This window comes from Myripristis murdjan, chromosome 7 (assembly GCF_902150065.1).
Source record: "Myripristis murdjan chromosome 7, fMyrMur1.1, whole genome shotgun sequence".
NCBI classification, from domain to species: domain Eukaryota; kingdom Metazoa; phylum Chordata; class Actinopteri; order Holocentriformes; family Holocentridae; genus Myripristis; species Myripristis murdjan.
The window spans coordinates 14,175,030-14,197,785 of record NC_043986.1 but is presented as its reverse complement, the minus strand read 5'-3'; the positions used below and the strand labels follow the sequence as shown (position 1 = coordinate 14,197,785).

The window sequence follows — 22,756 nt, the reverse complement described above, 5'->3', positions numbered from 1 at the left end:
GTTTTCACTAGTCTGATTGTCACTATAACCCTGCCTAGGAATACAGCAATGTTGTTATTCCGCGGTGAGCCCAACACTGGCCATCTTTTTCTTACAGACCAAGGTTTTGTGCCTGACTCACAACCAACCATGAAAGAATGTGAGTATTGTAAGCTACCTCCACACCACAAATTTACTCCAGAAACCTTACTTTGGATTTGGTTGTGTGTGTGTGTGTGTGTGTGTGTGTGTGTGTGTGTGTGTGTGTGTGTGTGTGTGTGTGTGTGTGTGTGTACCAGTAACTATCAAAAAGGATCGTCAGGCCTGTGGAAGCCTTGCAGTGGCCGGTGCTTTGACTGCTAATGTTGTCTTGCTCAGTAGGATCCATTATGTACTTATGTACATTATGTCAAATATTAGATGCCTCAAAACAGTAAAATTCCCAGAAGGCCGATCCAGGGAATATTGGTCCCATCCACTGACAGAAGTAGTTTTCTGTATTTATTTTAAGAAAGGGGGCACTATTCAGAAAGGCCATTACAAGGGCCACTGGATTACTGCCTGTACCCCTGACATGAACCACCTTGGTGCTGTATGAAAAGTCTCTGAAGTTATGCATGAGAGAGAGAGAGAGAGAGAGAGAGAGAGAGAGAGAGAGAGAGAGAGAGAGAGAGACTGACATTTACCTGTAGTCCTTTAACATGAAAAGTAGTAGTAACGTTTGGGATGGCATGGCTCAGTAGTTAGAGCAGTTCTCTGGTAATTGGAGGGTTCCTGGTTCAATCCGGCTCCTCCAGAGAGCATACTGAAGTGACCTTGAGCAAGACACTGAACCCCTAACCCGTCACAATGGACTTAGTGCCTTGCATGGCAACCTCTGCTATCAGTGTGTGTGAATGTGTGGCAAACACTGTAAACCACTTTGAGAGGTCAGAGGACTAGAAAAGTGAGGTATAAATGCAGCCCATTTACCTACTGTGCACTGACTTTACATACAACAGTCATAAAAATGTAACATATAATGCTATTTGTTAACTGTCATTCATGTCATTCAATAAGTATAATCAGAATAATAATAAAAAGAAACTATATTTACATTGTATTTTTCAAAACAATCAATGCAAAGTGATTTATAGGAAAAATAAAAATGCACAGATAAACACGCAGCACACAAATTAAGAGATGATAAACTAGAGCAATGGGTAGCAGGCAGGAGGATTTATGCCCATTCTTGTTAGTAATGGCACCGCCCTTATGGGCTTTTACATTTTTATAATTCTTTTTTTGGCTTTTGTTATGTGTGTGTGTGTGTGTGTGTGTGTGTGTGTCTTTGTTTTCTTTGGAGTTTTTTATGGATTTCTTTGGATTTTTCAAAACAAGCTCTCCTCTGGAAGAGAGTCAAGACACTGTCCTAAGGGCTGCATTCAGGCTCATATAAGTTTAAAAATCTACTCTATATTGCTTTAAAAGTTGTCAATACAATTGTATTCCTTTATTTACTAGTTCATTTGTTAACTTTATGGGGAGCAACAAGGACAAGATGGGGCTAATATGGCCCCTTTTCTTTACGCCCATCAACTGATTGACAACTGTGTTTTGGACCAGCTGGAGGTGTGACATTTACATCTGGCTCTGGTAGGAATAAAAGAAAATTAATTACAGTTGTCCAAGCAAGTGGAAACATACACATGTATAACCTTTGCCTCATAATTAAAGGGCAAAAATAATCAGATTTTAGGATTAGATCTCAGTTGAAGCATGATGGAACAGCTTTGTTGACCTGCTTCTATCTCCTAATTTTGCATCAAATGTCACACCCTAGTTCCTCGCAAAAGGTTGAACATTTGGGAAGCGAGGGCCTAATTTGTGTTGTAGTTACTAGACAAATTCAATTCAAATTCAAATTCAATACAATTCAAATTCAAACTTGCACTACTGTTACTCCAATTGCACTACTGTTATTCATAGTGCACTGTTTGGATTTTTGGATTCGTGTCGCTGCTACTGTGCCTTTCTACTTTTTAATGTATAACTTTTTTTTTAGTTTAGTTTTTATATGCCCCTATTTATATATATTTTAGATTTGTAGATAATATTTATTTGTGTCTAAAATGTTTATTGTCTGTACCGAGGGTCTGAAAGATACGGAATTTCGATCCTCTTTATGTCCTGTACATATTGTAGAATTGACAATAAAGCTAACATTGACTTTGACTTTGACTTTGAAGTGGGGCAGTCCAATTACAAATTTTACATATCTACTCTCATTCTGCTACCGGTAGTTTCTTGACATCTTCCTTTTGATTTCTGTGATTTTAGAGGTGATGGATTCATAAATTTGAGACATATCTATGTAACAGTGAAAAGAGGTATTAATGTGGTGAGAGAAGAAAAGAGAGAAGAAAACTGGACCCAAAATCGAACCGAGGGGCACTCCGCTTTTGGAGTGCCACAAGGGGGAGGGTGAAGAGCTTTAATATTAAGTACTACAGAGTGGGTTCTTGAGATGTTTTACAGCAAATCACCACTTGATGGCAACAAAAAGTCATCTCACTGAGCAAAATGATGGTGTCTTTTCGATTAGGCCTGTGGTAGTGATGGGAGGCAACCTGGAGACACAACACAGCTGGAGTGTTCCTGACATTGTGACCTTTTAAAGGGGGGGTTCACTGTAAAAACATGGCTCACTGAAAAAACATATTTTTTCTGTCTATAATTGTTCATCATGATTGCTCACCACATCATGGGTCAAACAACAGTTAATGTTTAGTCTCTAGTGTGCAGGTTTTCCAGAGACAGCGGCCTACTCCAGGGACAGATGAATCATACCTGCAGCACTTCTTAGTTTCATTTAGTTAAAATGTCTAACTAGGAACTAGTGATCAGCTCATGTGGTTATAATATATCATAGTTCCCCACAACAAAAGAGTGATGGGGGGAGGTGTATGGGCTGGCCTTTTGTTCATCATCCATGACATCCAATCAGATTTTGGCAAAATTATGGACAGTATCCCATTGCGACATTACATGGGTGGAGGGAGAGGTCCCCAATTTTGCCTGCTAACCTGTCCTTTAAAATAATGATCCAGTTTTCAGGCAAATAAAGGTCCAGTTTGCTACCCTTCATTGCAGCCGATAAAAGGTTTTACATTTGCTGTTTGAATGAGTGGTAACAGATGGGTCCTCTGGCTCACAGGTAATACGTTTTATGTTTCAACAGCATTCTCTCTAATAAATAAAAGAAGACTTGGGTAGTTAGCATAAGCCGCTATATCACAGTGATGAGTGCTTAACACTAAAGATGTCTCCAAAATCTATGAGGACCTCGGATTGCCACTTTAATGATGAGATTTCTCTTGATGATGGTGACAGATCCTTCCATTTTACATGCACAAGAAGCTCATGAAAAATGATGTTTTGTTACAGTTTATGGATTAATTAAAGCTAGTGCCACCTGGCCCACCTGTACTAAATACTTAATCCACAATATTGCACCAATAATTTAACACACTGAAAGGGCCAGTTCTTCAGAATGAGTATTTTTTAATTTTGATGTTGTGGGTGCATTTTCCTGTTAGTACTCATACTTTTGCAGCAGTTTTACTTCAGTGGACTACTTTCCCTTTACTGTATTGCTACTTTTACTTACATGTAGGAATTTAGTATTTTTACCACCACAACTGTTGAATTGACATTGCTAGAGGCCATACAAATGCCTAAGTCAGCCAACTTGTCTTTCTACAGCAACAAACCCTTTAAACATTAGGGCATTATTACTGTAATTACTGTGAGAAGCGCTTCATGATGCACACAAGACATAAGTCAGATTCCTGTGCAAAGCTAAATAAATGCCTGGACTACCATCTCTCAGGGTGTTTGCTGTACTCCTCTCTTTCTCAGTCACCCAGCCCTAATAAAACAATCAGCCATACTTTAGCCTCTGACATAAATAATTGGAACAGGCAAGAGCTAAGAGGGCTTAAACCTGTATTTTGATGTATTATTTGGCAAGCTACCAAGGTGCATAGCTACCATCTGAGTGTTATAGAGCAGAGGCCTAGCCTCTCAGCTCAGCAAAGCAGGGTGGTCTGCTGAGTCAAGACACTATCTCAAAACCTTCATGCCCTCCAGATAAGTGACTGAGTCAAGTCAAGTCAGTTTTTAAATGCATGTAATTGCATAGAAATGACAGCTACTTACAAAACAGAACATGGTTTAATAGACTTGTTTTTTGTTTTTTTTTAATTTGCACTGTCATCGAGGAACTTAATATAGCTGATAACTATAAGGAAATAAGGACCAGACAAAAAAAAAATGTAATGTGATGAAGCAGAATTCAGGTTCGAGGAACTTTCTATCAGTCTTTGGGAACACCTTAGGCACGAATGCATACCCTGGCAGTTTCTTTTTGTCATGTGATTTGCTCTGTGTAAATATGATAGGAGCAGATATAATTTATGTGCCTCTGTGTTAATTTAATCCCCCAACTCTGTGTCAGTATAATAATCTTCTTCCAGATCTCCTAAAAACCAATTTGTACAGATCTCTAAAATATTTCTAAGGTTGGCTATTGAAAACAAACTTGAGTGTAATTCTAGGAATTAAATAGATAGCTATAGCATGCTCTGATGATATGATCAAATAAATAATTCATACAGGGTAAAATCTTGGCTTTCGTTTTGCAAAGTAGTTTATTTTCCCCAGTTCCACATCAGTTTAGCGGTGTGTTTAAATAGTCCTATATGTTGAATCCATCACTGATAACAACAACGACAACAATAATAATTAAACAATCAATAAACAATATTGTTTATCATACAGAAGTCTACTTTAAAATATCACTATGCAGAACTCAGTAATAGGGGTAATTTAATAATATTGCAATTTTGAATAAACGTTCTTTGATAGATATTTTCCATTGTCAGCAGTACTTCAGCACTGTCTTGTAATTGAGTCTTGTAATAATATTTCTCTCAGAGTAACTTATAAACAGTAGTTGAAATCTGACCTTAAACATGCAAAGGAGTGACAGACTAATTTATAAAGGGCATCTGTTTCTAACCCAGTCACAACCTTTTTGCAAGGGCACTTTCAAATTTTGCAGGAAGGATATTTTGTCTCGCCGCAGCTCCATTTGTTTATCAACACAATTTGACTGGATCATTGCGATTTCAAAGCTGCATGTTGGAGTGCCCTCCACATCAAAACCTGTTTTGTTTTCTGACTTTCCATTAAGCCACCACAACATTAGAAATCACACAGCGAAGTATAGAACTTGGGTGGTGAGTGTTTTTCGGGAGATGTGTTTATTTGCTCTATCCTAAAGTTGTTCTTACTCAACTTGGCATTCACTTACCTCTGCAGAATTTCAACAAGTTTTTGACATAGCAAAGGCAGATGTCTTCAATTTTCCTCTGTGCAATGGCTTTTGGTTTGGCACTCATGTCTCTTGAGAATTTATATCAGTCTCCAATAGACGTTTTACCTATTAAGCTTATACTGTTGGTTAACCACTCCTGTTTTTATCCTTATGCAACATGAAAAAAAGAAAACTTTATTATTACCAGTATCATGGAATGGAATTTGTTTTTGAAGATAAACCCTTTTGTTTGTTTGTCTCCTTAAACCCTGCAGCCTTAATCCTCGGTAGATGTGAAGATGAATTCCAATTTTCTTCAACAATGAGACTGTCAAGTTTTATTGGTAATTTGATAATCCCTATCAAATCAGTTGCAAATTGCCATACTTCAACTGTTGATGCAACTGATGACATTATAGCTCATGTTTATTTCCAACTCTTCTTCTCCGGCTTTTCTTATAAACAAAAAAGGAAGAAAATATCAAAAATGCCATTTTCCTTGACAGGCTGTCCTTGAACAGCTCAGTTTGGCAACGCTGGCTTCATCACTGTGTGGCTTTTGTGTGAATCTCAATGGCGCCACTCACTGTGAAGCATACCATAGGTCGTACATTGGTCAAGTTCCAGTGGGTAATACTTATCAGACCTGGTAAGCCAGATGCTCCCCAACAGACCACAAAGCAGGAAATCTGTGGGATCACTGGATACTTGCTGCAACTCATGAGGAAAACATCCACTTGAACTTGAGGGTTGCTTAGAGAAATAACCCTCACCTTTGTTTACAATGGTAAATGAGAAAGTTCAGTTCAGCCATTGATCTTTCTATCTTTCTACCTGTTGTTCAATGTGGGAAAATCAGCCTGTATGTGGGGAAATCAGTCAAGAGTAAAGTCTTAAAGCATGAAAGGATAATTGAGGAAAATAAATATGTGTGATGTGGCATCTAAGTGATCAGTTGTCACATATATAATAAATGACACAACACCTAGTTTGAGCTCAGGACTGCTATCCAGACATGACAGGATCTGTCTCAGTTATCTGACATTGCACTGAAGTGTGTGTCTTGGCACTATGGAGCTCAGTGTGAAGAGCAGGTCTCAAACACTGCCAGGATTTGGGGTTTTAATCTTGCCGATGCATGTGTACAAAAATTCACTTAGGATACTCCAAGGTGCTATCAATAAAATAATCCACTTTGTGACTAGCATATGTGATTAGCTCTGCCTTCTGAGATAGAGAGTATCTTTCTTTCAGGTAGGTAGGGATGGATTTAGTGAAACATACACATACATACTTGGTATAATCCATTTCCATTTAAATGTTTGATTTGATTACCCTCATCAGATGTATTGAACCATATTACACTGAGGCTGATTGTGTTTTCTATAGGGTTTTGTCTCTTTGATGGTCCGGTGTGCAATCAAATTTCGATTGGATGCATCACCAAAAAAGGTAATTGTCAGTGTCATTCTGGTGTGTGGTGTGTGCGTGTGAGTGGGTCAGCTGGGGGTAGGGGGATGATAGGGAGATGGGAGCAGTGCGCATAGCGCCCATATGTTGAACTACTGGAACAAACAGTCCCTTTCTGACATATTAGGGATGTCTGTTTTTCTGTGGTCCCACCTTTGTGGGTTAACTTCATAGCACTACACCCCAGACGTAGTGAGCCTGCAAATCCCCAATCCTTGCACTTCCAAAATGTTTTGTAATAAAACACAAGAGTAAGCCAAGAAAAACAGGACAAAGTGGAAGCTGAAATCCTATTGAAATAGATTACATTCCCATATGACTTACAGTTAAGCCCAGATCCATTTCACTGAGTTTCATTGTGCCTGATAGATCAAGGACAGCTACGATCAACACCTCACAGGGAAACCAGATATTAGACAGGAAATGACAGAAAATGAACAAGCTGTATACATGTTTTGTGTAACCGTATATCTGGTTTCCTGAGACACATCAGAGAAAGACTACTATGAAGTTACTAAAAATTTCTAACACTATTAAGATATCTCCTGTTTAGATAGATTTTAATATGATAATGATGAAGGTGCTTTATAAGTCAAAGTCAAGGTCAAATTTATGGTCAGTTCTGCCATATGTGCAGGACATGTAGATGATCAAAATGGCGAAACCCGTTGAAACAACCCGTTGAAACGTCGACATCAGTTAATGACGTCGGCGTTTCAACGGGTCGACTTTTAAATTAATGCCCTAGTGCAGGCATGTACAAGTACTAAACAGAGCGGTAAAGGCTTAAAAAGCTAGTATTAAAAAAAAAAAAAAAAAAAAACTTTAAAAAGTACTAAGAATTGAAATAACCCTAAATTAAGCTGGTAATTGGAGGGACAATAATGAGGCACAGACCAAGAACATAAACTGTGATGACAAATATAGTGCACATAGTGATGAAAACATGTGCAAGTAATATGTCCTCCCCAGGATGAGTAATTAGCAGCATTTTTTACTTTTGAGTAGTGTTCTGCTGACTGTAGGCATGTGTGTGAGTGTGCATGTATGTTTGTGTAAAATGCTTTTATAGGTGGTGCTGTTGGATGTGCAGTGGGTGGGATGGGTGAGTTACAGTCCAGACTTTATGATGGCAGAGGGAAGACAGCTCAGCATCCTGACAGCCTGATGGATGAAACTGTTACCCAGTCTTATGGAGCAGGCTCAGAGGCTCCGGTACCTGGTATGCTGGCAGGAGACTGAAGAGGCTGTGTGAGGGATGTGTGGGGTCACTCACAATGCAGGATGCTTTCAAAATGCGAACAATGCGCTTCGCCTGCTGCTTCTTCAGGAGCTCTCAACCTTTGCAAAGATTGTTATCTTTGCACCACATGGCTAGTTAGTCCACCTCATACCTGTAGTTCAATGTCATCAGCAAATTTGACAAAGTGGTGGGAACCGTAGTTTGGTGCAAAGTCATGGGTCATCAGGGTGAAGGGCATGGGACTGAGCAAGCCTTGGGGAGCCCCTGTGCTCCATGTGGTGGTGCTTGATGTGTTATTGTCGACACTTACTGACTGTGGTGTCTCAGTGAGAAAGTATAATGGGAGGACGGATTTTATGGCCACTCTTTCAAAGCATGTCATGATGGTGGAGGTCAGTGCGACAGGGCAGTAATCAGTGAAGCAGGATGGGGGGACTTCTTTGGCACAGGTATGATGGTTGTGGCTTTGAAGCATGTGGAGACAACAGCCTGACTAAAGGAGGTGTTGAAGATGTCTGTAAGGACATCCTTGAGCTCTTCTGCGGTCTTTCAAAACACGACCAGGTATGTTGTCTGGACTGGCAGCCTTACAGGTGTTAATCTTGAAGTGTGACTTCTTCTGCTGGCTGAGTAAAGGCACAGAGCCTGGTCATGGAGAGGGAAGGGTGTGTTCTGTGCAGGCGTTTTGTTCAGTGCTTCAAAAGTGCAAAGAAGTTGTTGAGCAGGGAGATGTTGCTGTCACTGGCCTGTGGTGCTGGTATGTAGCCCATGATGGTCTGGATTCCCTGCCACAGGCTCTGTATGGCTCTGCTGTCTTTGAAATGACTGGTTATCTTTTTGGTGCACAGAAACTAGACATCACCAGTGCTGTAGGCGGCGTTCTGGATCCTCAGCAGTCTGTGAACCTCGTTACCTTGTTAGCCATGGTTTGGCCTGAATGGTGATGGTCTTAGTGACAGTAATGTTGTGAATGCATCAGATGTAGGCTGTCACAGTCTCAGCACACTCCTTTATGTCAGTGTGCTGGTTGTATGTGGCTGCTTGCTTGAACATGAGCCAGTCATTGTGGTGTAAAAACAGTCCTCAGGGTACAGAGGCATATTCCAGTGTATTGTTGAAAAATCGTTGTTTCGGTAATACTGTGTTTAGTTCAGTGTTTTCTTTTTTCTTTTTTTTTTTTTTTCATGCCCCATTGCCAACTTGTTTCCCACATTTTTCATGACTGTCCCTGAAATGGGGCATAAGATATCCATGTTCATACTCTAGCCACAGTTCGTTAAACATTTCAGCAGAGCATTATATCTGTTTAGAGGACCTGTTCTTTTACCAGTACATCAAGTTTTGGAAATTTTAAGATGGTGATGGTGTTATGTGAATGCATTTGGAGTTTTTATGCCTTTTTTGTGAGAATCTATACCAACCTCCCCAACCTTTGGCCAGCTGGTATGGAAAATGAACTGTTCCTTGTGCATACCCATCCCTTCCACACACATCCATTCATAGGTTTTTGAGATTTCCTGGCAACATAGAAATAAACAGACAAACAGAGAGAACATGGAAAAAAGAGTCCAGTCCAATTACACTGGCAAAGATAATAAAGTGAGCAATAAAAATTAATTAAATGTGCTTTCTGGTGGCTTAGTGATTCAAGGTGCATAGCACATAACCACTGAGTTCTGAGCCCAAATTCAAGCTGGGACTTTTGTCATGTTGTGCTCTACTTTCTCTCCCCTGCTTTTCCTGTCTCTTTTCACCATAGACTATCAAATAAAGTCGAAAATGCATTTAAATTACCAAATCACTAAATGATACCTGTTATCAGGCTTGACTCTCATAGTAACCTTTTGCAGGCATTGTCAGCCATGCCAGATGATGCAAATAATCATCCATGATCATATGCATACACACGTGTCTAACCTCAGATAAGGGCCCGCTCAGAAAACCTCAAAAACTATAGTCTGCAAACATGCACACGTCATGTGACCGCGAAACCACATGCAGCCAACTCTCAGACAGCATTCTGTCTCAACAACTATGGTCAGGGGAGTGAAAACACAATATGGTCTTCATTTGTGTGGAATTCTTTCTGTTTCCCAGCCTGGGGAAAGCACTAGAGATTTGGGGTATGGCACAAAACCCTGGCCTTGGGGAATTTGGGAAGGAAACAGAAGGTGGTCATGAGTTGACTAAATAAGGTTCACTAGATACCCCTGTAGGAGAAAACATGTTCAGGACACTTGTATAACCCAGGCGAGAGATGAAAAGGTGTAGAAAAGAGTTTGGATCATCCCACAAAGCAGAGAGAAGTATCTGAGTACACTGCCTTATTAGATAACACTTTCTTTGGATAGTCTATTGTTGATGCCCGAGTATCAGGTGAGGTAAAGTAAAAGTTCAAAAAAGTGCCACTGTCACTTGGTGTATTTCCACAGATTGTAACCCTAACTCTGAACTTAGCTTCACCTTTTCATTTTTAAACCTAAATCCAATGTCATAGTCAAACAGAAAACTATATTTTATTTTAAATAGTTGAAGTTACATGGAAATAATAACCCATGGTTATTATTTTATCCTCACCTCCACAACTAAATTAGAAAAATATAAACTTAAAGCAAACACACAGCTCATATACAACTACAAATTTCTTCATGCCCCAAGTAAATCTGGTTTCATGCTTACTATGTTCAAGTTCAGTTTTATGGCAAACTGATGTTTGACAGTAATGGTTACTAGGATGTCGATCACAAGTGAAAGGAAATTGGGGTTAGAGGCTCAGTGAGGTAGGTATGTTTTCATAATAACAATCTGAGGGGAGCTTTAGGTAAACCCTCACAAAATCCACGGGTGGCCTTATTGCTGCTGCTTGAATATTCACATCTGCACACAATGTCTCACTCAAATTCCCAGAGGTGATTCCATATAAGTTCAAAACTGTTCACAAATAATTTACTGACTGAAATTTGCCCGACTGTTTCATATTCACAGACTGAACATATTAGAAACAGACACGCACACTCACACACCACGACATGTGCCACAGTGGCGTGATTCCAAATAAACTTAACAAACAGCAATGTGTTAAATGAACTGAATCAAATTCAGCCAAAATGAACTGCACTTAACTGAAATTAAATCATTATAGCACATAAAACAACAAAATGAAAAAAAAAAAAAGTAATATGCAAAATGTTTATTTTTCATGGGTTCAAGTTTAAGACCATGAGTTAGAGCTTAAGCCCATATCCCACTGATAATCCATGTTTCACCCCAGGGCTGATACACTGACAATCTAAGCCCTAAAGTCCCACAGGGTTCTGGCTTATAAAGATATAGCCACTTCCAAATGAGGCCCCTGTGGCTAGATATTTGAGTGAACAGTGAAATGAATCTAGACGACCAGCCAGCGTTTACAATGTCTGGTCCAATTTTCTAACTCTCCTGTAACATCCCTCCCACAAGGCCTGCCACCACTTTGGCAGGACCTGAATTTCAAGGGCATCCCTTTAAACCACATGGGTCCATTTAGTGAACCAAACATGTGAAACTGCAGGCTCTCTCTGCTGTATTCCTTTGGCAAAATGAAAAAAATGTATATGTGCAAACTGTGTCAGTAAATTTATTGACCCTTACCCTCCTTTTGGCTTCTGTTTTTATATGATTGTGCAGAAAGTCTGTTTGAAAATGTGGCATTGGTTATGCAAGGGAAAGTGTTGCCTCTTCCTTGTGTCTGTGCTTGCCACTGCAACTGCGAAACAACATCTGCACACACACACACACACACACACACACACACACACATCAATTCCAGACTTATCGTGTAATTGCAGTCATCAGTCATTACAAAATCTTTTAGGCAGTTGCGCTAAAAATCAGCAGCCATTTACTATCAAAATAAAATCACCATCCAAGACAATAACCTTAATGAGTTTTAGAAATTTCTACCTTATCACATGCATTCCTTTTGTTTGTTGGTTTACTTGTATTATGTAAAGATGAGCCTAATTTTACAGTAAACTATCTTTAAAATCAGAGCTAGTAATGCAGGAATGGCCTGTCCTCCTGTGATGTAAACAAAAACGCAATTACTGTGGTGTTTGTGTCTAACTAAAATCATTAACTGTAATTACATGCAATTTGTCTCACTGATCTAAAAACACTTAATTAAAATGTCACTGTGGTCATTGTGACACTGCTTGTGCAGCTTTCCTGACGCAAGCAAAGTCAGAGAGGGAATATGGAGGGATTTTGCAGTAAGAAAAGAGGAATCAGTACAAGTTCTTTGCTTGGTCCTACACTATGCTGGGTGGCATTATGGGTCATATAGGATATGACAATTGGCCTTGAGGTGTGTTTGTCCAGACCTGCAAGATCACAGGCCTCAAAGCATTAGCCTGGAGGTGCAGAATAACAAGGTGACGGCTTACTCCAGTCCTGGGGGACTGAAGCAAAAATTTGACACTTTTTATAGGCCACAGCTGCTGGTCATTGATCCTCAAAAGGATGTAAGAATTTAAATATTCCAGAGGGCTTTAAAAATATATTTCCTCTGGGTGTGGCGCCCCTGTGGACACACTCTTCTCTATTTCTAGGCAAAAGAGGCTTTTTAATTAAATTTGGTGTGTGGCATCTAAATCAGTGCCTTTCATTTGCCTTCTCTATTCCGTAGCTTTGTGAAGTCGAGAATAGCATTGTAGCATTTTGCTTATTTTGTTCTGCTTTCAGGGTGTTGGGCAAAAGAGTGATGACATGAATGACAGTGTTCTTCCAGCGGCCAGATGAATTTAAGAGGGAGACAAATTTTGTTTTCTAACTTGTGTTTGTGTGTGTGTGTGTGTGTATGTGTGGCTATGGGTGTGGGTGAATGGGTGGGTAAGTGAGACCAGTTGGTGTGGTACAATAGTCATACAAATCATAACTTAATTTGTATGTACATGTTGAGCTGTAACACATGTCCATACAGGGACTGTGACTAATGTAAGGGCTTGAGGGCAACATATCCATAATGTCATTTTGACTTGTCATATCTTACCATTGATTTACTTGGAATCTCATCCTCTCATTAACAATAAAGTTGTAGTAGTAAAACATCCAATTAACCCTCCTGTTCCTGTTTTTTTAATCAGTTTAGATGAGTTTGGCCACAGTAAACGTCCAGAAAATGACCATCTACATCAACGTTCTTGTGGGATCATGCTTTTCCCTCCCAAATGTCATATGAACTGGACTCGCTTCTGCACTCCTACAGCTATGATGTTTCTTTGTTTATTGTTATGTTAGGTGAGGGCTGTAAAACAAAGGGACGCTTTTTGACAATTATAGATGTAATGTTATAGTTCTTCATTGTAATCCAAAACAACTAAAGCAAATCTGTGTAAAATGTTGATGTGATTTATATGTTTTTGTACGGCTAAAACACCCTGGGGTCAAACTGACCCCACATAAACACAGATGCTTACCAAATGTCTACAGGACATTGACAACATATCATTATGTTAATTTTATGTTTCTGAATCATGTATTTAGAGACGTTAAACTTTGAATGAGGTCAAATTGACCCCAAATACAATAGGATGGTTAAATAAATAGATTTAATTTAGTTATAAGTAATTGTAAAAAAGCATTCAAGACAGGATATGGGTAGTTTCAGATCTCTGAAATACAGGAATGGATATCTAGAATGCAGTTCTGACCGGTCAGAAATTATATCTTGAAGTAGAATTAGCTCATATCACAAACTGGAAGTCCTGAATGATGACAACTACTGGATAAATTGATTCGATTGCACCACATGCATAAAGTAGTGCTCCATCTGCAGGAGGTGGGCGTGTAACCAAGCCTCTCCGAAGCTCATTATCTTTGACTCGGGCCACTTGAGGGCGGAGTGACTTTGCGGGGCATCAGTCCTCACTTGGCTGCACAGTGGATCACCTTCACGCAGCGCTCTTTGCTCAGTGATTAGGAGTTTTGGAGCCTCACCTACAAAACACGCAGGATTAATGACGGGACGCCAAATATGAAAGGAATTGTGCGAAAAATATCCGCCGATCGAAGGGTTATTTTATGCGTGGACGATATGAGATGAGTGGCACATTAATATCTCCAGAGAAGTTTATGGAGTTTTACCCGATGCTGTTTGGAGATTAATTTAACATCTGCGCTGCGTCCTCATAATGACCGATTTTGGGAATATCTGATATGGCACGGATATCCATCAACCCGAGACTCATGTTTTTCATAATACTCGCATTAATTTTCTTACAGGGTAGGTATGAAAATTGTCACATGTTGTTTTCCCTGCACATGTATGTTTCTTTTCTTTTCTTTTCTTTTTGTCATGCACAAGAGCAATATTGTTCACACATTTCTTGTACATGCACAAGGTGTCTTGACCTCGGCTGCCTTGGTCAGACCTGGAGGTCTCCCAGACTCACAGAAGGGTGCATCTCGCAGTGTGTTTGGCCCCCGTGGATCCAGGGTTTTACCGCAGTCTGAGGTGACAGAGGCGAAGGCAAGATCCAAGCGCTGCACCTGTTATTCCTATAAGGATAAAGAGTGCGTCTACTACTGTCACTTGGATATCATCTGGATCAACACGCCCGAGTAAGACAAACTTCATTGTGAATACTTTGAAAAAATCCACCAATAGCCACCAGTTCTGTCCACCATTAATCCAAACCAGTGACTTATTGAGAACCAAAATTCACCATGCTGTCTTTAGTCCGTACAAATGCAGTTGCCTAGACTTGTGTTTGCATTTGACAGGTAGCCATATGGGAAATCATTTAAAACCGACAAGTAGTAGCTGGTTTGTGCAAAGCAAATGTTACTCATGCACCAAAGCTGAAACATTGCAGGACACCATTTTCAGTAATTGCATCACCTGTGCACCAAATACAATAACAGCTTGAGTCACAGGAAGTCTAACATAAATAACTGGCTAAAGTTTTGCATTACAGGATTAAAATGTTACTCCTTATTACAAGACTGTCTTTCTCTGTCTTTGCCCCTCCTTCTAATCCTTTGTCTTCACTCTGTTACTCTCTGCTTCTTTATCCTCACCTCCAACCTCTCACGGGCCATTGAGGATTGTAAAATCTCTGATCTGGTTATTTTTGTTCATATTATACATCACTGGTTGCTATGATGGTCACTGTCCATGGTGCTGATGTGCAAGAAAAGGGAAGGAAATTTTCAAGTTCATGTTCAAGTTTATTTTCAGGTGTGTTGAAAGAAATACAGTGTGCGTGTTTCAGTTTAATGAAAAACTACTGCCCTGGGCCTTTCCCTCACAAAATGATACAAATAATGACAAGTAAAGTACTGGATGTCATTGTATCCACATTAAAAGGACAATAAAAACAGCAATAAAAAAGAACAACAATATAACAACCTATTGATTGACTCCAGGCATAAATCTTCTCTGCTCCGCCTGTTGTTGCTCATAAAATCTTTGCTATATTGCTTGGGAAATACCTGCCGAATGCAAGCCAACAGCGGGATCTGTGCACAATAGCTGCAGGTCTTTATCAAACCTGTGCTGGAACTATCGGTAAATGTTTTTTTTTTAATTTATTTATTTGTTTTGTTTTTTAATTTTGTTGTGCTCCTATTCACTTGCTGTCATATCCGATGTGCACAGTATGCATCTACAAAACATGATATACACATTCAAATCCTCATCCATCAAAAATGGTCACAGTCACAACTTTGTGGCGAGGATGTTTTAGGGGTTTGGACTTGTTCCATGAACATATATGAGAGCGGTTATATCTGGTTTCTGCCCTGCTATGAGTTTACCGCAATAGAGCCCAGATGCCTCTGTGGCTGAGGCTGAATGGATAAAGATCAGAGAGAACTTCCAGGTGTGTCATGCAGCGCTGAGTAATACAAAAGATATATGTCTATAGAAAACAGTGAGATAGTCTGACAGTAATCTGACCACTGACATTAGTCTTCATATAGCGCTTGACTATACTATAGCTGTAATAGTCTACTCACTGTATACCAGGAGCTGGGTGCGTTGGTTGTGCCTTCTGTTGGTGTTTCCAGCTAATAAATTTGGGTTACTGTGTTGTAAATTTAACGTCACATCATTTTGCTTGTTGGATAAAGCATTACTTAAAATTAATTGCCATAGATGAATTGCTGGAAATGCCTAAAGTGACCCACTCACATGTGATTTTTCTTTTGCCAGATGCATTAAGAAACTTTGGAACTCAACAATAGGTGGTTACCTGCCACGGCGCAATGTAGTTTTTCACCTCAGATGGTATTTACATGGACTGAATTCAACATGTGGCATACCACAGATTAGTAACGGCGCGTTAACATATCATTCACCTCACCTGCTTGATTTAGGGGATGGCGAGGATGGCGCTTTGTTCTGTCAGCTCCTACCCTACATTAAAAGCTTTGGCAAGACAGTAGGAAAGCATTCTTTCTTCTTCTTTGTTTTTTGTGCCAAGACTGCCGTTGGCTGTTTTAGGTACACAGCCCACTTTGTTCCAGGTTAGCAAGTTGGGACAAATTGACATATTTTAAAGGCAGAGTGGCATTGTGGCATATAGGGTAACTTCCACACACATCAACATCAAAACAGAATGTTTTCAGATATGTTTCCTCATATTGGACAGTTTGTGTGTGATAAAGTGTGTATGTAAGTTGTATCAACAATTTGGTGTGGAATGTGAAAAATGAGGACACCACCTTCCTCAGTGTGACATGCCCTTGAGCGAACATTTAATCCCCAGCTGCTTCAAAGGGGCTCCTCATTGGCTAAAACTGCAACACTGTGGTTTCTAATAGGTAGCTTACAGGCACAAATGTGTACAGTATGTGTGTGACTCTCCGCTTTGTTATGACTACTCCCCCAAACTATTATGAATAATAAAAATGGTTTTAGACAGCTTACCTGGTTGTGTAACACTTGAGTTTTTTCAGTATTTCTGTCAGGCCTCCTCACACTGGTGCCTTGAGCTGTGTCCGTACCTGTCAGAACTCTTTTGACAAGATAACAAACATGTTGGCAATTTTAAAAATGGATAATTGAAACCATTAAGAGCCTCTGGTAATGCATTTTGCATCGAGCTGCAAAAGGCAAGAGCCAAGGGATTTTCACTGGATTTATATACATGTGAATTTAAATTGGGGTAGCAGAGCACCTTGTGTAAATAGGCTGGGCACAGCAAATTTGGAGAGCTGTATGAGTTCTTGTCTGTTTACAGGTGTCACCATCTTGTTGTGCTCAGACTGCACGCAGGACACTGTGGCCAGAGTTCATGTTCATGTTTATTTAGAGTCTTTAGTCTCATTGGGCTTCACAAGCCCAGAGTTTATAGAAAATGATACACCACCCTCTGACATAGCTGGCAAAAAAATCCACAAAAATCTCGTAAGCCAAGAGGAGGAAAAATAGAAGAAATCTTGGAATGATCACAGAGAGAGGGAAGCCCCCTCCAAGCTGGCCAAGAGGGCAATGCATGCTGAGTGGGCAATTATTATCTCTATTCAAATACAGCCAAATAGCCAAATGTAAACATAACAAACCAATCCAATCAAAATCAGAGGAAGACGAATATTACAAAACAATAAGACACAGACAAGCAGAAAAAACAGGAATATTTAAAGCATAGTTACAGTAAACCCTTGTTTTAAATCCAGAGTTGAAGAGGTCATGAATAACTGACACTTTCCATCTTCCCCTCTTTAGACTTATCACATCTTCATAAACCCATCCATTTTTGTTCTTTTCCACCAGAACAAGACTGCTTTTTTTCCCCCAAATTGAACATCAAACTGTATTGAGACTGGGTTCAAGATAGTCTTTCTTACTGAATGATATTTAGTCTAGCCAATTTTTCTGCTGCAGTTTTCTCTGATTGCTTAGGCACTATCTTTGAAACTACCTATTTTTACAAAACTACACTCTAACCACAAAACTTCACACCAAACCAGCAAAACATTATACATCTCTTGCAAGAGCAAACAAGCTCTTGCGAAACTCTTAAAACTCTTGCAAAAACCAATGTTTTTGCATCAACACACAACACATACAGCATCATTTGAATAAGCACATAAGCACCAACTACACACTGACAGCAATCTGCAAGTTTTGTCATACATGTAGTGAACAGTGTTGCCCCAACTAAATGTTTCTCTCTGGCCTATCTCAAGCTCTGATTTGTCAGTGAACTCATTATTTATGTAAAACTGTTTTCACAATTCTAAATGTGGAAAGGCAATTGGCAAAATAGAGGAGCAATGTAGAGATCAGTGTTGCAGTTTTGCAAAAAGCGTGTGATCAAATTACAAACTGAGTGTAAAGCAGAGAATGTGCACTCTTGGTGAATGCATCGGCTGCAAGTGCTAATGGTTTCAAAGGTATTGCTTCAAGGGTCACTGCTTGTGTTTAAGCATTCAGAAGACAAACAAAACAACTGTAAATGAAGACTCAAAGTAGAGGGGAAAAAAATCAATATCAAATATGAATTTTATTTTCCATTCAAGAAATGACTGCCAAACCACAGGTAAGATGGATTTGGTCTTGATTGTTGTTGTTTTTTTTTTTCCTATTTTATGTTTCCCTCTTTTTTCTTTTCTATTTTTCCAGAAACCTTGCAGAAAGACATAAAACAGAGTCATTGCAAAACCAAACTTCACCCTGTTCAAGACACAGTAATGTTTTGCAAGACAGTTTCCCAATTATGGTCAATTTAGTGTACAATGCATAAATTGACATAATTTAGAGGAGCAGTTTGTCTCTGCCTGTGGTTGTAGCTTATGTGGAAAGAGGGAGCTTGTTTTGTGTTTGGCTGTGTATATCAGGGGAGAGAATTTTAAAGTCTATTTTGAGATACACAGGATTTGGTAAAATACACAATCTTACACATTGTTGTTTTCTCATTTTGCATGGGTGAGCTAAACTAAGACGGGCACAGTATATGTGTTAAAGCTGAATTACACTTATACTAACAAACTTTTGTAAGTTTGAAGAACTACCCAGATGTTTTGTGAGTTTGGTCCATTAGTCATCCAGTCCAATATGTTCATAATGAGGGGAACGCCACCAAAATCATATTGCGTACAGCATAGCAAACAGAATGATGAGTAACGTCTATAACAACATCTTAAAAGTGAGATAATGTGATCTTAAATCAGCTCTGAGGCTGGATGGATAGGTATTTTTAATCACATGCATCTAAATCTACCAGGTTTGCTCAGGAAATTTAAAAAAATGAACCGAAAATTGGACAAAATGGAGGCACTTTCAATGGCATGAGATCTCGCTTCTTGTGAGGTTTCAACTGTGTTTCTTGCAGAGTAAAGTTTTTGGCATTACTCCTATTCATGCAAAGAGGACAGTACCTAAAACAGGGAATTTCCTTAACACTGGTAAAATTATTTGACATCATTTTGAAACCATTTATAAATGACTGATATTTACTTTTTTAGATGTTGGTGCTTCAGCGAGCATGAATGTGGCAACATAGAGTGAGTGTTTAGTCAATGTGTCTCCTATAAATCTATGAATGGAACAAAAATAAGTCTTAATGTTTCAAGCCAAAACAGATCAAAACCACTTTCTCCTTTCAACAAAGCCCTTAAAGCCACAAACACTTTTTTTTTATTAACAGCCACAAACACCTTTTTTTTCCACTTTTCTTTTTCAAGAGTTTCAATATTAAACCGTTTAGTTATTGTCAAAAAGAGATGGATGGAAAGAACGGAATGAAAAGAGGAGGGAAACAATGCCAGCCTGATTCTCCAAGAACACATTGTGCCATCCAGATGGCAGTAGGTGTGGAATGATCGTTTGTCTGATGTAGTGCAACTGATCTCTGAAAGTTTTACCTAAAGCCCATCATTCCCTCTTACCAAACCTTCTGGCTGTCTTGCTTTTTCCGTGATCGTTTTTGACTGGTCACTCAACTAAAAACAAATGTACAAAACCGTGATATATGAAGGAATGTATACTGTTAAGACAAGACAGATTCAGTAGGAATTTTTTATAGTTTCTGTTTTTTATTGACTGCTTCAGTGAGTGCTCTCCTAAACTGCTAACAGATGTGGGTTTAGATGCTTCATATGTGGAAAAAGGAGAACAGAGGACTGATGACTTATAGTGGGCTGCTAGATAGCATGCTCAGGTTTATGCAAAGCTACTATGCAATGGTTTGCATTTAAGATGAACCAATATGGACTTTTGAACAGAAGTATCAATAGTTTTGAACCTCCCAGTATCCAGTATCTTAAAATTTGACCAACTCCATGTCAAAGAAATTACCACAAATTACAATGACTCAGTGCTTCCCCCCAAAAAATGTGTTCTTGGTAAGCTGGAAATTGCAGTTTTACCTTCCAGTGACTTTAAAACTCATATTAAAATGTTTGCACGTGGCTTCATGAAAGAAAATAAAAACACAAAATTGTTTTACAGATTGCTGTCATGTTAATATCGACCCAGTATGTCAGCAAAAGTATGTCATCCTAGTTTACCGTAATGCAGCTGTAGTGATTTCAGTAAATTGTTTAGATGAGATCCTGTCCTTACAAGCCTCGGATACATCACCTGTTCAATAGCTGATATCATTAGAGAGATCTATGTTTACCCTAATGCAGTTGTAGTGATTTCAGTAAATTGTTTAGATAAGATCCTGGGAATTAAAAGCCCTGAATACGGCAACAGTCCTATAGCTGACATCATTAGAGAGATCTATGTTTGGATGATGAGCAAGCTTTCATTATGTGAAACGTCACTCAATTATGCAATTAAGCGCCCTTTCGGGATCATTACTTTGTTTCTGTGTGTCTCCACCTCCTAGACGCACGGTGCCCTATGGCATGTCAACCTATCAAGGACCTCAGCGACTCAGGCGTGCTGTGGCAGGACTGGCCATTTCACACGAGGCGACAAGGCCTCAGCGCTGCGTTTGTGCTGAGCCTGAGGTCGACACCGGGTGCCACAACTTCTGTCAGACAAAGTAAGTCTGTCTTGCACACCAGTATACTCACTTTACTTGCTTACTTATTTTATACTTTATTGATCCCCGAGGGGAAACTGGGTCAGTTGCCGTTGCTTAGTTCTCAAAAGACGAATTAAATTATAAGAAATAGAAAAAAAAAAGAAATATAAAAATATATGCCTTGCAAATTTTAACAGTATGTGCATTATACATAAAGTTGCATCAAAAGTATGTGCATAATGTGCATTAAGTGCATTTATCCTCAAAATATAACAACAATAAATACAGAAATAAGAAATTGAGTATATGTAAAAAAGTGTGCCAATATACACTCTATGTACACAAGGATATTGCACTGTTGAATTGTTGTCAAGTTCTATAGGTATGAATTATTGTACAGTTAAATGGTTATTTAAACAATTTAAATAATATAATAGTATAATGACTGCAGTGAATTTCCCTCAGTTATCTTAATCAAATCTCAGCAAACACTTCGTCTCCTCTAATTTTCATTCTCAACTGTTTCAATCCAACTGTCAAGCTTATTCAAAGCAAATTTTTGAAATGTCACAAAACGTCAGAATAGGTGAGCTTCCATCAACTGGACTGAATAAATGGGCATCTTGATTGTAAGTGCGGACCAAGCCTGACCACTTTGAATTGTGTGCATCAAGGTTTGTTGTTTATTTGCTGGACGTGGTCTGGGGTCAAACATCAGATCAGACTCTTGGATAGTAAGTTGGATAGTATTGATGGGCTAGATTTGACCTTTATGTGACTGGCTGTTACATTTTGCCCATCATTCTCATTCTCAACTTTATTTATTTTATTTATTTATTTGCCTTGTGAACCTACGCCATCATGTTGTGCACATGTTGTCATTTACTTCTAATCTAACAGACAGGGAACGAAGATGAAATGTTTGGCTTCCATCTTTGTTGTGTAACTGTCTGCAGAAACACAGCAAAAGAAAACAAGAGAGAGTCTCTTCCTTGTTATTAAGTTCAATAAATGTTTTCAATTAATAAAAAAAAATCCATCTAAAAAATGCAGTGCAATACATGCAATACTCCTGTAGACCCCTGGCTACCAAGGAGCGTTGTGCAGTAATCCTGTTTTATTGTTCTAATCCCAAATGTTTCTTTGAAGCCCCCTGCACAGCGAACCAAACAGGACTATCTCCAGACTTCGTGGCCCCGGATGATGATTTGGTCCATCTCCACCTTCAGCTGCTCTCCTTGGGGGGAACAGACCTCTCTCTTCTTTGGCCCCAGCTCTCCATTTGGCACAAGTGACTCCACAGGTACACCCGAGTTCAAGGACAGAACGCTGGAGCATCATGCTGCTGACATTCCATGGCACCAAACTTCAATCCTTCAAACAAGTTGCGCCAGGCCAAGCGGTTTCATTAACTGATCCCTGGAGGCTATCCCCAGTTGTGTTTCCTCATGAGACTAGCATGAGGATTACTGTTATCGTAACATAATAGCCAAGGATTTGATATCTATCATGCCTGATCAGGCAAACCCGTATATATTCATGAACAGTGTAAGAGAGAGTTTTTGTTGTGCACTTTGTTGTCCTACATGAATCTTTCAATACAGTTAGATAAATATGCTTATTTCAGCAATGCAATAGATGAATGTGAGGTATTTCTAAGAAAAAAGGAATAGAGCCATTAATAGACATGGAAAGGTGAATTAAGGGATTTAATTCAAGATAACTGAGGTCTTTTATTTTTGT

General features: G+C 39.2%; 1 protein-coding gene across 1 annotated transcript; it reads left to right on the top strand.

Moving 5' to 3' along the window:
- The first annotated feature begins 8,477 nt into the window (after positions 1-8,477).
- edn3b (endothelin 3b) lies at positions 8,478-22,464 on the top strand. Its single transcript, XM_030056510.1, has 5 exons — positions 8,478-8,615; positions 10,149-10,174; positions 14,526-14,651; positions 20,873-21,031; positions 22,163-22,464. The coding sequence occupies exons 1-5, from the start codon at positions 8,478-8,480 to the stop codon at positions 22,215-22,217; spliced, it is 504 nt and encodes a 167-aa protein (XP_029912370.1). The 3' UTR covers positions 22,218-22,464.
- Positions 22,465-22,756: the final 292 nt, after the last annotated feature.

Bases quoted from the DNA above. Each gene is read 5' to 3' on its own strand.
- edn3b (XM_030056510.1), top strand. From the start codon at position 8,478: ATGGGGGGACTTCTTTGGCACAGGTATGATGGTTGTGGCTTTGAAGCA. The intron at 14,652-20,872 runs GTAAGACAAACT...TCCACCTCCTAG, and splicing joins ATCTGGATCAACACGCCCGA to ACGCACGGTGCCCTATGGCA. The intron at 21,032-22,162 runs GTAAGTCTGTCT...GTTTCTTTGAAG, and splicing joins CACAACTTCTGTCAGACAAA to CCCCCTGCACAGCGAACCAA.